General features: G+C 30.2%; 1 protein-coding gene across 4 annotated transcripts; it reads left to right on the forward strand.

The window, feature by feature from the left end:
- The first annotated feature begins 518 nt into the window (after positions 1–518).
- LOC122516272 (oxidative stress-induced growth inhibitor 1-like) lies at positions 519–14,334 on the forward strand. Of its 4 annotated transcripts, none has more exons than XM_043633947.1 (6): positions 519–1,150; positions 10,220–10,347; positions 10,583–11,055; positions 11,156–11,666; positions 11,757–12,173; positions 12,309–14,334. In XM_043633947.1, exons 2-6 carry the CDS (start codon positions 10,287–10,289, stop codon positions 12,545–12,547), a joined length of 1,701 nt encoding a protein of 566 aa, XP_043489882.1. In that variant the 5' UTR covers positions 519–1,150; positions 10,220–10,286; the 3' UTR covers positions 12,548–14,334. The 4 variants fall into 4 exon arrangements, with proteins under 4 accessions (XP_043489882.1, XP_043489883.1, XP_043489881.1 ...); XM_043633948.1 differs by lacking the exon at positions 519–1,150 and adding an exon at positions 3,353–3,683; XM_043633946.1 differs by lacking the exon at positions 519–1,150 and adding an exon at positions 3,353–3,679.
- Positions 14,335–14,336: the final 2 nt, after the last annotated feature.

Here is a 14,336-nt window from a genome sequence, read left to right on the forward strand (position 1 = left end):
TTTTTTCTGTTCGAACGCTTTAAATAACTACTTTTTAAAATATATGTATACATGCATTTTTTTGAAGACACACACATGTTTATACATTAAAAATTAAATATAATGATTTAAAATTCTATTACAATATAACTCTTACTATATATACTTTCAAAGAATATATCATATACTATCATATACTATCAAAGCATACTGTATTCTTTGATAGTATTGTATCGTCATCGCGTTAAGTACCTACTATCGCCTCCTGGTGGTCAGGTTAGTAACTAAGATTTATCTGGTTAGAAAAAAGTAGACTCGTGAGCCTCTATGTACTTCTGTTGTATTCTTTGGTTCATGACAAATGTTTGTTTTATCGATAAGGTAGGAAATTGATCTTCCTTATCAACAACGTATAAGGTGAATAAATACTCTGCTTTATCGGCTAAGAACTACCCCGTTTTAAAACTTGAAGTACAAGCCTCCAGATCTAAAGAAAATTCGATCTTTAAAGGGTCGAGTACTTCATCCCAAATCTCGATAGAACGCGCCGAACGAGTTTCTGAAAAGAGAAAAAACGAGTTGCGGTCTCGTTAAGTCGACTATCGCTTTGTATTTCTCGACGGTGTTCCGCGCAAGCGACGTAACAGAAAAAACCTAACCTAACTTAACATACATAGCAGTATAGAAATCGATGAGTTTCGTCAAGTACAAAGCTTGATACTATCCGATCACATTGAGTGTTACTTTTTTTTCTAGCCAAGTATTAATTTCAATAATCTTTATTTTGATTAATTATTTCAAAGGGAAAACCTTATCTTACGATATATTCGTGAAGAAAATTAAAGGAATAAGTAGCGAGAGTAGAAATCTTGTTCACTTTTACACATGAATAAAACTAGTATCAATTATTATTAATAGGAAGTTACTAAATTCTGCGCTTTATTTGTGCACGAATTAGCACAAGAAAGTAAAAACTTTCACGTTGAGATTATTCGACGATTTAACGATGATACTCGAAAGTGTTTTCTATCAATGGAGAATCAATGAATCCTTCGAAAATATTGAAGGCACGTTAGGACGGAGCTCCTTCCGTCGGATTAGAGCTCCTTCCTGCAATCCGGATTAAATTTATTCGTTGCGGTGCCTTGGCACGACGAAGGAATTTTTGCAGGTAAAGAAATCGCTTCTTATTATTCTTATTTTTTTTCTATTGTAAATCAGTATTCATTCTTAACACGTGCGTGGTAGTGACCCGTTCTTTTGTGAGAAGGGTTTCTCTTGAATTTCTTTCTTTTTACGAAAAGTCAAATATATAACACAAGTTAATACGTATACATACGTACGTTTGCGTAAAAATGCTTATACGATTATTGTTTTATATATACTTTTATATTTTTCTTATTTATTTATGATTTTGTATTCTTAAATACATAATATTATTTTAAAAGATAATATTGTATTGCATATATGTTAATTTATAAAAAGAAAATAAAATAAAAATATATATTATAAAAAAATATATTTTATAAAATATATTTTATTTTCGAATGATAGTTTACAGAATTATTAAATGTCATATTTCCTGGATATATTTCGAAAATGTAAATTTAATTCGTCAACGAAATATCTAACCACCTATCGTGTCTCGTTCTATTTCAGTTACATTCGGCGCCGTTACGAAATTGATCTTCTCAATTACGTAATTTTCACGATATTTTATTGCTGATCTTTCGTTCATTGCTTTTAACGTATCAAACGGTAACAGAGGTTATTGGCATCATATTTATTGTCAACGATTTTCACATGCACGCATAAAGTTCTGGCTCATTAAATTAAACAAAAACAGAAAAAGAGAGATAACCAGAGAAAAAATTTGCCGTTTCATTCTTATATTTCTTTGTACATTTTATAAAGTTTTTTTTTTAATTTACGAGAAGGTTATTGTAGTTAACGATGCGTATCGTTTGATTTTTATTTTTATTTTCAACGTTTCTACTTTTTATTTCGTAATTATCTTTCGGAAAATCGAAGGAAGTATTTAATGTTATGAGGAAACTCTCTTTCTCATCAAAGGTTTGAGATAAAGTTATTTTTTCCTCATTTTTTCTTGTTTCTCTTTTTTTTTTAAGTGACCAGAAAGTCTTTGATTTCTATAAGATAATTCTGTTTTTTTACTATTTTTTATTTTTTATCTTTTGTCTTTAGATAAATGCTTTAGATAAATGTATTTCGATAAGCGAAATCTTCTCGAGTATTTAGAAATCGCAATATAAAGAGGATTTTTGTTTCTAAAATAATCTATTTACAAGGGTACAATATAAATATTATATTCAAATTGAATTTTTTATAATCATGTTATTAAACAGATTGGTATAATAAGCGTGTTAGTTAAAATAGAACAAGGATTTAGGTTAACAAACGTAACTTTGCACTTGCGCCAGATTTCGTAATATTTTCGGTAAAAGATAGAAGATTTAATTTTCCACAAAAATATATATATTAATCCGATATCGAATAACTTTGCAAACGGTCACGAAGTTTAAGCGGGGAATTTTAAAAACCATAACGATTTTGCATATTAAACGAATTACGTCATTCTTACGTAAATATTAATATAAGATATGTGTTACGTATAAAGAAGAAGATCAAGATGAAGAAGAAGAAGAAGCAAGCATTAAGTTCATAAATACGATCATGTAATTTATCTTCATCATTGTTCAAGTAAAAATAAGATCTTATCTTGTGCAATCGAGATATCGAATTACTTATATGTTTTCTTTTTTTTGTTTTATTTTATTTTCTTTTTGCTATATAAGAACGATGAACTATGCACATTTTCTTGATTCTTATCGTTCTTATATATTGATGAATACTAGATTTAGCAAGAGATAATAATAATAAATAAACGTTAACAATTTTTTGAACGATCGAATTGCGTCGAAACGTGTAACATCTTACAATGCTGAAGATGCTAGCATAAAGAGACCTCATGGTCACGTGACCCGGCAGAATATTTCAGCCGGCCATACACCATTGGTTGGAATAATCTGCGGAGTTATAAAGAAAAAAAAAAAGTTATAAATACGAATAATTCTAAAGTTAGTAATAAAAAATTTTGATTATTTTCGAATAAGATATAAGTAACTTACATGTATCAGAATAGATTATTGATAAATGCTATCATTGAGAGTTGAAAAATGAGACGATAAAAAAGGAGGCAGGAGAAAGGGATAGAGTAGGAGAGTGGTGGAAGAGGAGGAGGGGGGTGGAGGAGGAGGAGGAGGAGGTGGTGGTGGTGGAGGAGGAGGAGGAGGAGGAAAAGAAGGAGAGAAATAAGATTTAAAAGGAAAAGGGAGGAAGGAATGAAAGACAGAAGGAAGAAAGGAAGAATAAAAACTATGAAAAAAAAAAAAGTAAATATAAAAGTAGAAAAAGAAGGAGAGGTTTGCCTCGACCTTCGATCGAATTCTCCGCATGCATCCGTTTCCTCCGTCGAGCGGTCGCGCTTGGATCACGCGTGCTTTTTACCAAGCAAACCGGAGTCGAAGACGGACAAACCGTAATAGTGAAAGAAAGAAAGATAGAACGATCAGTCCTCGGCCGATCGGCAAAGCGGGAAGACCTATTGCGACTTCGACTCGTTCCCGAGCACGTGTTTACCCTTTTTATACCATTTATATTGTTAGTTTCGTATACTAAAGTAAGTAAGTAAAGTCAATCTTGTGTTTTTCTATAGGCACATATATGTACTCTTTAAAAAGCGTTTTTTATTGTTTGGTTTCTGTTCTTAATTGGCCGTGTTTTATTTTCTTCATCCTCATCTTACATAGCTTCGACGGACCAAATTTGTCCTGAATTGTTTGTAGACACTAATCAATTTTAAGAAGAATTCAGTTTTAGTTCGTTAGATCATTTCTAAGTGAATTCCTTTCTACATAAAAAATATATTTCGACGAATTGATTATTTTAATTTCCTTATTACTCATTCGTAAGTACTGCTTTTATTTTTTTTTCATCAGCCTAATTACATTTATGTAAGTGATGTCACTCTCCAAGTATGACACGTGCTATAAGCTTTAAATAATTTTTGAATACGTTTTATATCGTTGATAAAACTAGTAAGCATTTAAAAATATTTTGTTTCAGCTCTATTTTAAATATAATAAAATGTATTTTTATTTTTTTCGTTTCATTTTATTCTTCTTTTTATTCACATGTATATTATAATAAATGGTCAGGTCTCAGTAGGTCGCGAATCGCACGATTATTATCGATTCTCAGTGAACACGTTATTTTTCTCGTGGAAACTTGTATTTACATGTTTTACAGTCAATACTCTTTCCGTATCTATCGGTTTTTATAGGTTGTACAGTACATTCTCGATTGTCAATTTTGTCGATAGGATATATTCCGAGATAACATTTCGAGTTCAAAGCTGAGAACCCAAAAATATCAATTCGCAATCGATATACTGAACTAGACAGAGACAACAATTCGTGTAGTCGATTAGATTATCTAAAGTTTGCTCTTGGTAGAATATACATTTTTACGACGTAGATAATGACAATTTTAACTAATAGAATTTTAGTGATAAAAGTCTACGCATTAATTTTAGTCACAAATCATTGAATAACAAAACGTTGTTTGATGTTTTTAAATATTAATGTTGTATAAAGGACAAGGTCACAGAACGTTCTATTCTTCATTTGAACGATCAATTGGAATGTTGTGAGACGGTGTAGATTATTCGTTTTATTGAAATAAATTATCCAAGCATGAGTTAGCATGATCACAATTTGATATCAATCTTGTCTTTAATGGTGCAATTGAAAAGTGTGTACTCAAGCAAAACGTATGATTCTTTTCATTTCTCGAATCTTCCATATATACTTACTTCATACACACACACAAACACACACACACACACGTACGTACGTTTCCAATTTAGTATGCACACAACTATGCATGGGATGGTGCTCTTGGAGCCTTTTAATAATCACATATCAGACAGTAAGGTCGGTCGTATAGTGCTTCGTCATTTTTCAAATGTTTTATATCGAATCGTGTAATAATCCATGACGAATTGACTATAGATATTTTTCTCTATAAACTCAAGCTAGTTGATAAATAGGAGAACATTTATCAATCGATAAGTTTAATAGATCGTTTCTAAACAATAGCCATTTATTGATTCATTTATTTCAATTGACAATGAACAGTGTACTTTGTGAATAAGGAATATTTTATTCGAATACTAAACCTAACGAAAGTTTATCTATTCATACCGCAACTGGTTGTTATAAAAAGTTATATTTTTTACTATTGAATGCAAATAATAGTCAACTTGATTACTGAATGAAAATAAATCGTACAATTTGTAGATATAAATCAAATAATATTTATAATTATAATTGTTGTAAAGTCAAAAAGCAATAACATTGAATATAGAATTTGACTGAAAAATTTCGTAATCAATCGTGGTATGTTCAGTATTAAATCAAACTATGCAACAAGTTTGATGAGAAAAGTAAGATCGATTATTTCTTGTACATTCTAGATCGAAGAATGTAAGCCATGATAGCATAAGTAACTATTATTAAATCTAATCGAACTATCGTAATATCGAAATTTTTTTGAAATTTGATTATTATTGAGAATCGAATATTTATTTAAAAGATATCGATAAAAGAGAGAGAAAGAGAACCAAAATTAGTAGATAATGCTTGTCTTCTCGAACTTATGTTAGTTAGGTCTAGCGATAAGAGAAGATAGAAGACATTTTCAAATCAGAGGACGAAAGCTGAATTACCGAATGATTTTGGGTATGTCTGGTAATACTGGATTGACCGGTTATGTTAAAGTAACTACGTATGTTTATCTTTCGCTCGGTTAAAAAGCAATTTCCAATACCAATTTTCACTTATCTTCCAACTATTTTCTTTGATTAAAGGTGTAATTGAACATTATTGAATCATTAATTAGGATGAGATATGAAGAGATGTTTAAGTGGTATATATTAATTATATATGTTTCCGGAATAGTGGGAAATCAGACAATGTTAGCAATTCCCCGGCATTGCCTTCAATACAAAGCGTTTTTTGACAACGTAGAAAACAAAAGAATTTTTACAGACTTTTCCTAACCATTGAACATAATACTTAGACATTCTATAGAACTACAATTGCTATTTAAGTAATATTGAAAAGAATACATTATCAGGTAATAGCCCCCCCCCACATTCAACACACATCCCGCTCCCACACACACCACAAAAGCGAGCATGGAGCGGGTTTTTGAGACTGAGTGCCGCTATACTATGCGCACCTCTATAAACTGAAACTTAATGCCGGTTTGTTATTATGTAGGGCCACTATTATTTATCGTATCGGAAGATAAGCAGGTTTAGAACGAAATGTTTCATACCTGTATTCTATTGAAAATCATTTGAAGAGCACACTAAAAAACAAATTTTTCTTGTAACTAATTAAATATTTTGACTGCTCCGCGAATTTTTGTGTGCGGGTTTTTATGCGCGGGTTTATGAGACTGTGCGCACCTATACTATGCGCACTTGTAGAAATTGGAACTTACTTTATACCGGTGTGTTATTATGTATGGGCCTATTGTTACTTATCGTAGTAGAAGATTATATTATGTTTAGACTGATATTCATAGATATTACCATGGAATATCTGTATTTTTAGTTCCTTATCGTATTGGAGGATAAGCGGTTTTAGAAGGAAACGTTTCACATCTGCTTTTTTACTTTATCGGTTTCTTATTTGTCATTCTAAAGAATTTCTAGGAAATGTGAGAGATATGAATACAGTTTCGACATTGTCAGAAAACGCTTTGCATTGAGGGCAATGACGGGGAATTGCTAACATTACCTGATTTCCCACAATTCTGGTAACATATATAATCCAATTTCTTTTCGGATTCTGATAAAAATATCTTTCATACAGAAATTGATTCTTCTTTTACGTAGAATATTTTGCAATTACAAAAAAATGTAATTTCTTTGAAATTGACTTTGAAATGACTTTAATACTTTACGCTAAATAAAAAATAATAAATGTCATAATATTTTCTCTTCGAAATCGAATAAATTTTGATTGAACAAATTTTTCTAAAAAAATACTGTGTTTCCGAGATACAAATTTGTAGCACTCTATTTTTCCAACATCCGGTATATATTATAATATAGTATTATACTATATTAGGTATAACTTACAGTAAATTAAAAATAAACATTATATAAACTAAGAATTAATTTTGTAGAGATTAAACAAATAAAGATTGACAAAATACGGATATATCATTTGTGCATAATATTTAAATGGGTAACTTAAGTTAATAAGTAGTAGTCTCATTAGGACGAATAAGGAAGAATAGAAAATGAGCAGATCGTTGTAGAGAAATAGATTTCGATTAAAATATTATCGTCGACACGAACGTTGCTATTTTTATGTTAGGATCGTGAGGAATGAGGCTATGCAACACCACAGTCTTTACATTCACCTGTGCATCATAATATCGAAGGGACATTTTAAAAGTCTATATCCTATAGGTTTATTCGCTTCATCGATCTTCTTTCTTCCTAGTCTCTTCCTCGCATTTATTCTTGTTATCCATTAAAATTGGTTACTTCGAAAGTTACGTAAACTTACTTTATATTTGTTGCCACGTTACTTTTAAACTCAATACATTTATCTAATTTTTTTATTCTTCGCGTTAAAAAGTAATTGATTATTGTAAATAATCATTAAATGTCATGACTTAAATTCACATTAGTTTTAATTCTGCGTAAAATTCCTGAATATATATTCTTTGATATTAAAGCAAATCAGCTAAGATGACGTAAATACGTAAATAGATTCATAATTGTTTAAAGGGTTAATTTGTCACCCGATACGTCCGAGTAGGATGGTATATACGATATATACCATATTGTATACATGTTATATACGATATATACGTTACTTCAGCTTAGTTAATTTTCATAATTCGCTTAGTAACTAACTTTGACATTGAATTAGAAACTATGTACTCCCTCCCTATGTGTAACAAGAAACTGATCAAATATCAGTTATCAAAATATGAAGAGGAGCAGTTATAAATTCTCGGTAGTGTATTCTATGTTAAATTCATTATGAATGTGTGTTCTTTGGTATTTAAAATAGAAAAGCTAAAATGACGTAAATTCACACACACACACATATATATATACGTTTATAACTATTTAAAGGGTTAATTCATTATGTAGAATATATGTAATAAACATGAGTAATACGAATGTAACGTTATGCTAATTTATGCAAATTTGTCGTAATTAATCTCTTGCACAGTAGCTTTAGTTAAAGTTGAGTGAGCTTCGTGTCTTAGCTATGTAAATTTATCGAAAGAAACGACCATGCAACTTGCATAGAAATTTCTGTTCTTTTTTTAACCTTCGTTTTAATCGAATCACCCGTAAAGTTTTTATTTTGGATCAATTAATCATGTGGAAACATATATGTCCGTTCTATTTGTATGAAACTTTCATAAACGATGATTTATTTTACGCTCATTTGATAACGTTTTAAATGTTTGTTTTCTTTCCTTTTCTCCTAAAACCAAGTGAACAATTAATAAATAGATGAAAGAGAAATAAATTCATTTTATTCCATCGTTCGATGAAAACTGGAAAACGAAACAACGAAATAAGGACACAATAATAAAAAATAAGACATAACGTGTCCTATTAGACTCTATCCTATTATCTCTTTCCTATCTCTATCCTATTAGTCCTATTTAGATTCTTTTTACTATAATAAAAGCATAACGAAACGATAAGAGTGATAAATGTTAGTTACTTTCAGAAAAAAATTTTTCATTATAGGAGGAAACATTATAGAATAGTGTGGAAAAATATAAAAGTTGATGTTTATCTTTTTTTCCGTAACGTTAAATCAAATTAAACATTTCCACGATACAAAATTTCATTGAAGTTAATCGATCGACTTGTTTATAAAATGTCTTATTTAGTTTTTTTTTTATAGCCATTCTGTTTCATTTGTTTCCGTTGCATTAGAGTTGCGTAAAAAAAGTTAACTATTAGATTTCGATACATCAAACAAGTCATGACCTTGTTGACCTCGAACGAAATCGTTTCGAATAATATAAAAATAATATTGCAGCTATTTTTTGCGTTCTAATTATTTTGCTATTAGGAAATCATATAAAATTTATAAATAGTACGAATTTATGCTACGTTTTGTTATTCGCTTGAAATATTTGTTTTCTTTTTTTTTACGTTGCATACAAATTCTTCTTTATTCACTTTCCTTTTCACATTAATGAATTTACAATTATTTAAAAGATTTTAATTGAGAGATCAATGACCAAAATTTGATATCTGAATTAGAATTAGATAATATATAAATTATGTTCTTAGGTACATGTAACTCGATCGAAAGTGATTTTTTGTTCTTCTTTTTTATATTGAAAGGTGTGACTTATGTGTTAGTCAAAAGGTCAGATCGATCAATGCCATCGTAATCTCATGCGATCGAATCGTATTAGAAGCTTAGGAAATAGAAGAAACCGATAAAGATTGTTTCTAAAGGAAGGTTGTCACTCTAACTGTACACTTGTTACTGTTTGATCAGGGAGTGAAAAAGTTGTCTAACAGTAAGAGTCAAATAATAAATAATATCAATTTAATTTACTTGTTAGTATAAAAAATAAGTAGAATATTTAACGAGATTTATTTTCTCCTTATCTCAATACTTTGATAAATTGCTCCTGTAAGATATTCCCCCTTTGCCTAATAATAAGAGTGGAAAATTACCGAATACATAAGTTCTAGAATTCTATATAAAAGAAAAATAAAATGAAAAAGATAATAAAAAATGAAAAGAGCAAATAATAACAAAGTACGATAAAAGCGCGTCATATCTACTATGTAGTCATTGGCTATTTTGTAATGTATAGTTTCGTCTAACCAACACGTTAATTATGGACGACAAGACGTGTTACGTCATTGCAATCATTTTTCATTTGTGCATCATCATAGAATGATTAGACAAAATCGCTAGCAGCTTTAATCCATTGTCTTTCTCATCCCCTCTTTCTCTCTCTTTTTCATTGTCATTCAAATCATTATCTCGATTGATATGAATGCTCATAATAATTGTGTATCTTTAAACGATAAACCATTTCGTAATGACAATTCTAACGTAGCATTATTACGTTTCAGATTATCATCTAGACCGTAATACTGAACATTCATTTTTACGGCCAACTCACTTGTACCGAGAGAAAGAATGCAAAATAATTGCGATGACGATGATAACGACGTCGTCTACAAGGACATAGTCATCGTAGGTAAGGCTGTAGAAAAAATGTTAGCTATGAAAAATGATTGATTTCATCGATCGATGTTTCTTACTAGACATTAGGGATTGGTAAATTACATTGACTATACTTCGTAGGAAATAAACAAAAAGCGGTAAGACTAGTGACTATATTTAATATAAAAATGAGCGATTATTTTGTCTAGGAGTCTTTAAAAAAAGAAATTAGATATAATGTTAAGTAAAACTAAGACTATATTTCGTAGGAAATGGACCAAGCGGTATTTCTTTGTCATATATGCTCGCTGGTAATTGGCCTTATTATACCGGCGAGCCTCATCCCTTCGATGAAATGCTGACGGCGCGTCTTCACTACACAACGAGACCGTTTACCAATGACGAGGATGTTCTCGAGAAAAGTGACAAGACGGCACAGAATAATTTAGATGAGGACACGTGTTCTCGTCGGCAATGTAACGTTGCGAATGATGGTGTAATACGAGGTAGAGACTTAGCGCACAGTTCACGATGGAAATTGGAAACGTTGTCGTCTGGTCTGGAGGGCAGGAGCGGTGGTCGACCTTTGTCTTTACTGATGGACCAATTGCAGAACCCATGCGTTGATGCAGGTCTCGATGTGCCTTCACTTTTGGATTGGAAGTCTAAAGAACAACATCCGGAACACAAGATTATTGATCATGTAGTTCTTGGTAAAGGTCAACCTGGTGGAGCTTGGCAGGTATTTGAAAAAGTGTTGTTTATTCAATAGATTAGTTTATGTTGAAATTATTTCGTTAGAATTATTGAACGATTTTTAAGAAATGATTTTGTTTTTCTAGTCTATGGATCCAAATGTGTTAACGATCAGTTTGAGTCGATGGATGTCATTACCTGGTTTAGATTTAAGACAATGGGAAAAATTGGTAGAGGCTGAACAAGTACAAAAATCAACATTGGCGATCGGTGATCCTAGTTCTCATTCACCAAGAGAAAAAATAAATGCATGTAAACCTGCCAGTCGTGTACCAGTAGGTACTGTTGCTACTTATTACAGAGATTACGTTATCAAACAAGGATTGGACAAATATTTCCGATGTGGGACCACTGTAACTTCGGTACGACCGATCGATACCATTGATGTCAATGAAGATTTTAGATGGATCGTTGAAGGATATGAAAATAAGACTGGTAAACGTTTTGAGTATAGATGTCGAAGGGTAGTTCTTGCCACTGGTACTACAGATTTATCCAATCATTTGGGAATACCTGGAGAAAGATCGCAATCCTCATGGGTGATTCATGATCTTAATGATCTAGAATCACGTTTAGATCAACTTATAAACGTATATGGTAGGTGATTGTTTTCGTTCAATTTATTTAATTTTTAAATTTTTTATTTGTTTGCATACATTTTTATCGCATTTGATCGTTTTATTGTAGGTGAGACTGCATTTGACGGATTATTGGATCCTGTACTAGTGATAGGTGCTGGATTAAGTGCAGCCGATGCTATTATGGCTACACGATTTCGAGGAATTCCAGTGTTACATGTATTTCGGGATGCATCTAACGATTGGAATAAGGAATCGAATGATAAAATACAAACAAATAATTTTGATAAATTACAATGGCTTCCAAGTTCTATTTATCCGGAATATCACAAAGTTTATGAGATGATGGCAGATGGCGGTACGAATTATCCTCTTTACAAATCATTATCAGGATATAGTCTTGTAGATCTTAATATCAACAATGATGATCGTAATAGTAATCAATGTAATAAGCATACAGTCACACTTTGTGCTCCGAATGGACAATTGCAGAAATTCCGGGTTTCTATAGTCGCAATACTTATAGGTAAGTTACATATAGTAGGTAAAAAGTAGTAATCTATATTTAAATAAACGAATATATGTACGAAGCGTAGGATATCTATAAATTATTTGTGATCCTTATTATTAACAAAGTAATGATAATGTTCTTTTGTCATAGGTTACAAGCCAGATTTATCGTATCTAGAAAACAACGGTATAGGATTTGGAAAAATACCCGATAGACCCGTCGATTGTAAATCAAATCCGATCGACGTCGACGATATTACATATGAAGTTTTGCAAGCACCTAAAAAGGGACTTTATGCCTTGGGGCCTTTAGTGGGTGATAATTTTGTTCGTTTTATTCTGGGTGGTGCATTTGGCATTCTTGCACATATTCTAAATCTTTCTTCGTGAGATACAAATTTCATATCTTTTTTTTTTTAATTATCCGTCATCACCTTGACAGAATGTACTTACTTAATTTTTTGCTAGAATTCTACCACTGTTTTTTATCGAATAATTGCATTTATATCCCTCACGAGTTTGTAAATATTTGAAAAATTTATTTTTATATTTAGACTATGTGATGTATAAGAGCTTTACGAACATCTATTAATTTTAAGATATCCTATAAATATTATTCATAATGACTACAAAAAAAGGAACATAAATACTACTGCAATATTAACATTTTTGTACGAAGTAATGTATATAACATATGCGCGTACGTATTTTGCACTTTATACGTGAACAAAATATATGTACATAAAGATGAAACATAGATTTCCACTAGTTTTGTTTGAAAGTTCTCAATCAAATGTAAAATATTACAAAGAGAGATAAATAACATATTTACGAAATCATAGATATTGTGCATATAAATAATTTGTAGATGTGAAATGCACTTGAAGTATTTACTTAAAAAAACACTTGTTGTATATATTAATATAGTATACGTACGATTATATGCACTGTAATTGTGTACATTAATTTTGTATACTAATTGTATACATACAGTGTTGGTGTATAAATGTAGATAGCATTTTACAAGTAAATAAGGTTTCATGCCGAAGTAATAATGTGAATACTCTTGCGAATTTTGTACCAGTAGTTTACTTTTTTGGTCAGACAATCTATATTCCCTTTATGGATCAACATTTTTTGTCATGCTATCCTATGTTTTTATAATGAGGCGTACTATAATATATTTTCTTATATATTATATATTTAAAATTAGCAAAACAATCTTAATTTGAATTTTGTAACAAAGAATATTATTTTCGGTCACTATATGATTTAGATTATCGTATTTGATTTTTTTCTACCAAGTTTTAATTCAAATAAAGGGCTATGAGAATAGTTCATTATATTATATACATATTTAACAATAATAAATTATTTATACGATAATTTTTAATGAAATATTTTTCGTCATTTATTGTAATGACAACAGATTTCTTTGAAATACATACAATATATACATATTCCAGCATATATTTATATGAGAATATTTAGAATTTCAATGAAATTTGCGAAATATATAACACAAATGTATATGAGTTCTCTGTAATTAATATTAGTAAAGTTCCTATTAAGAATATACAATTTTAATATCTCAAATAAAATTCACCGATAAAATTAAATAAAAATGCATTTGATAATTGAATAATGGGCAAATACATGGTAATATTATTTCTTATTTGATAAAAATACCTGTACAACATGTCAAATGTACATAAAATATACATACACATATAATAAATAAATATTTATTATATTTTTTAATTGTATTCTGTGGAATGACAGTAACATAGTAGAATTATTTGAATGTTCAAGATGAAACTATAATTATATATATGTATAGGATTGAATTAGTATAATTCCAGAACATTATTTCTAGTTTTGTTATATTCTTCCGAAAAGTTCTGTCCGTTTCTCAATTAAGAGAAAATATAGAAAGAGAAAATATTAACTGAGCAATATTATTTCTATCGTTACTAATGACCTTCTTACCATTTACAGTAGTGAAAAAAGGCAGCTATATATGTTTCAAACGAACACGTTCGTACGGTGTTGAAACTTGAGATGACATTATCGAACAGAACTTTCCGGTAGACCTAATATATATAAAATTGGTATTATTCTCAAATATTTCGGCCATTTATGTATTGAATGAAAATATATCAATATACTGTGGTATACA

The sequence above is a fragment of the Polistes fuscatus genome, unplaced genomic scaffold (genome assembly GCF_010416935.1).
Source record: "Polistes fuscatus isolate 324 unplaced genomic scaffold, CU_Pfus_HIC Scaffold2, whole genome shotgun sequence".
NCBI lineage: Eukaryota > Metazoa > Arthropoda > Insecta > Hymenoptera > Vespidae > Polistes > Polistes fuscatus.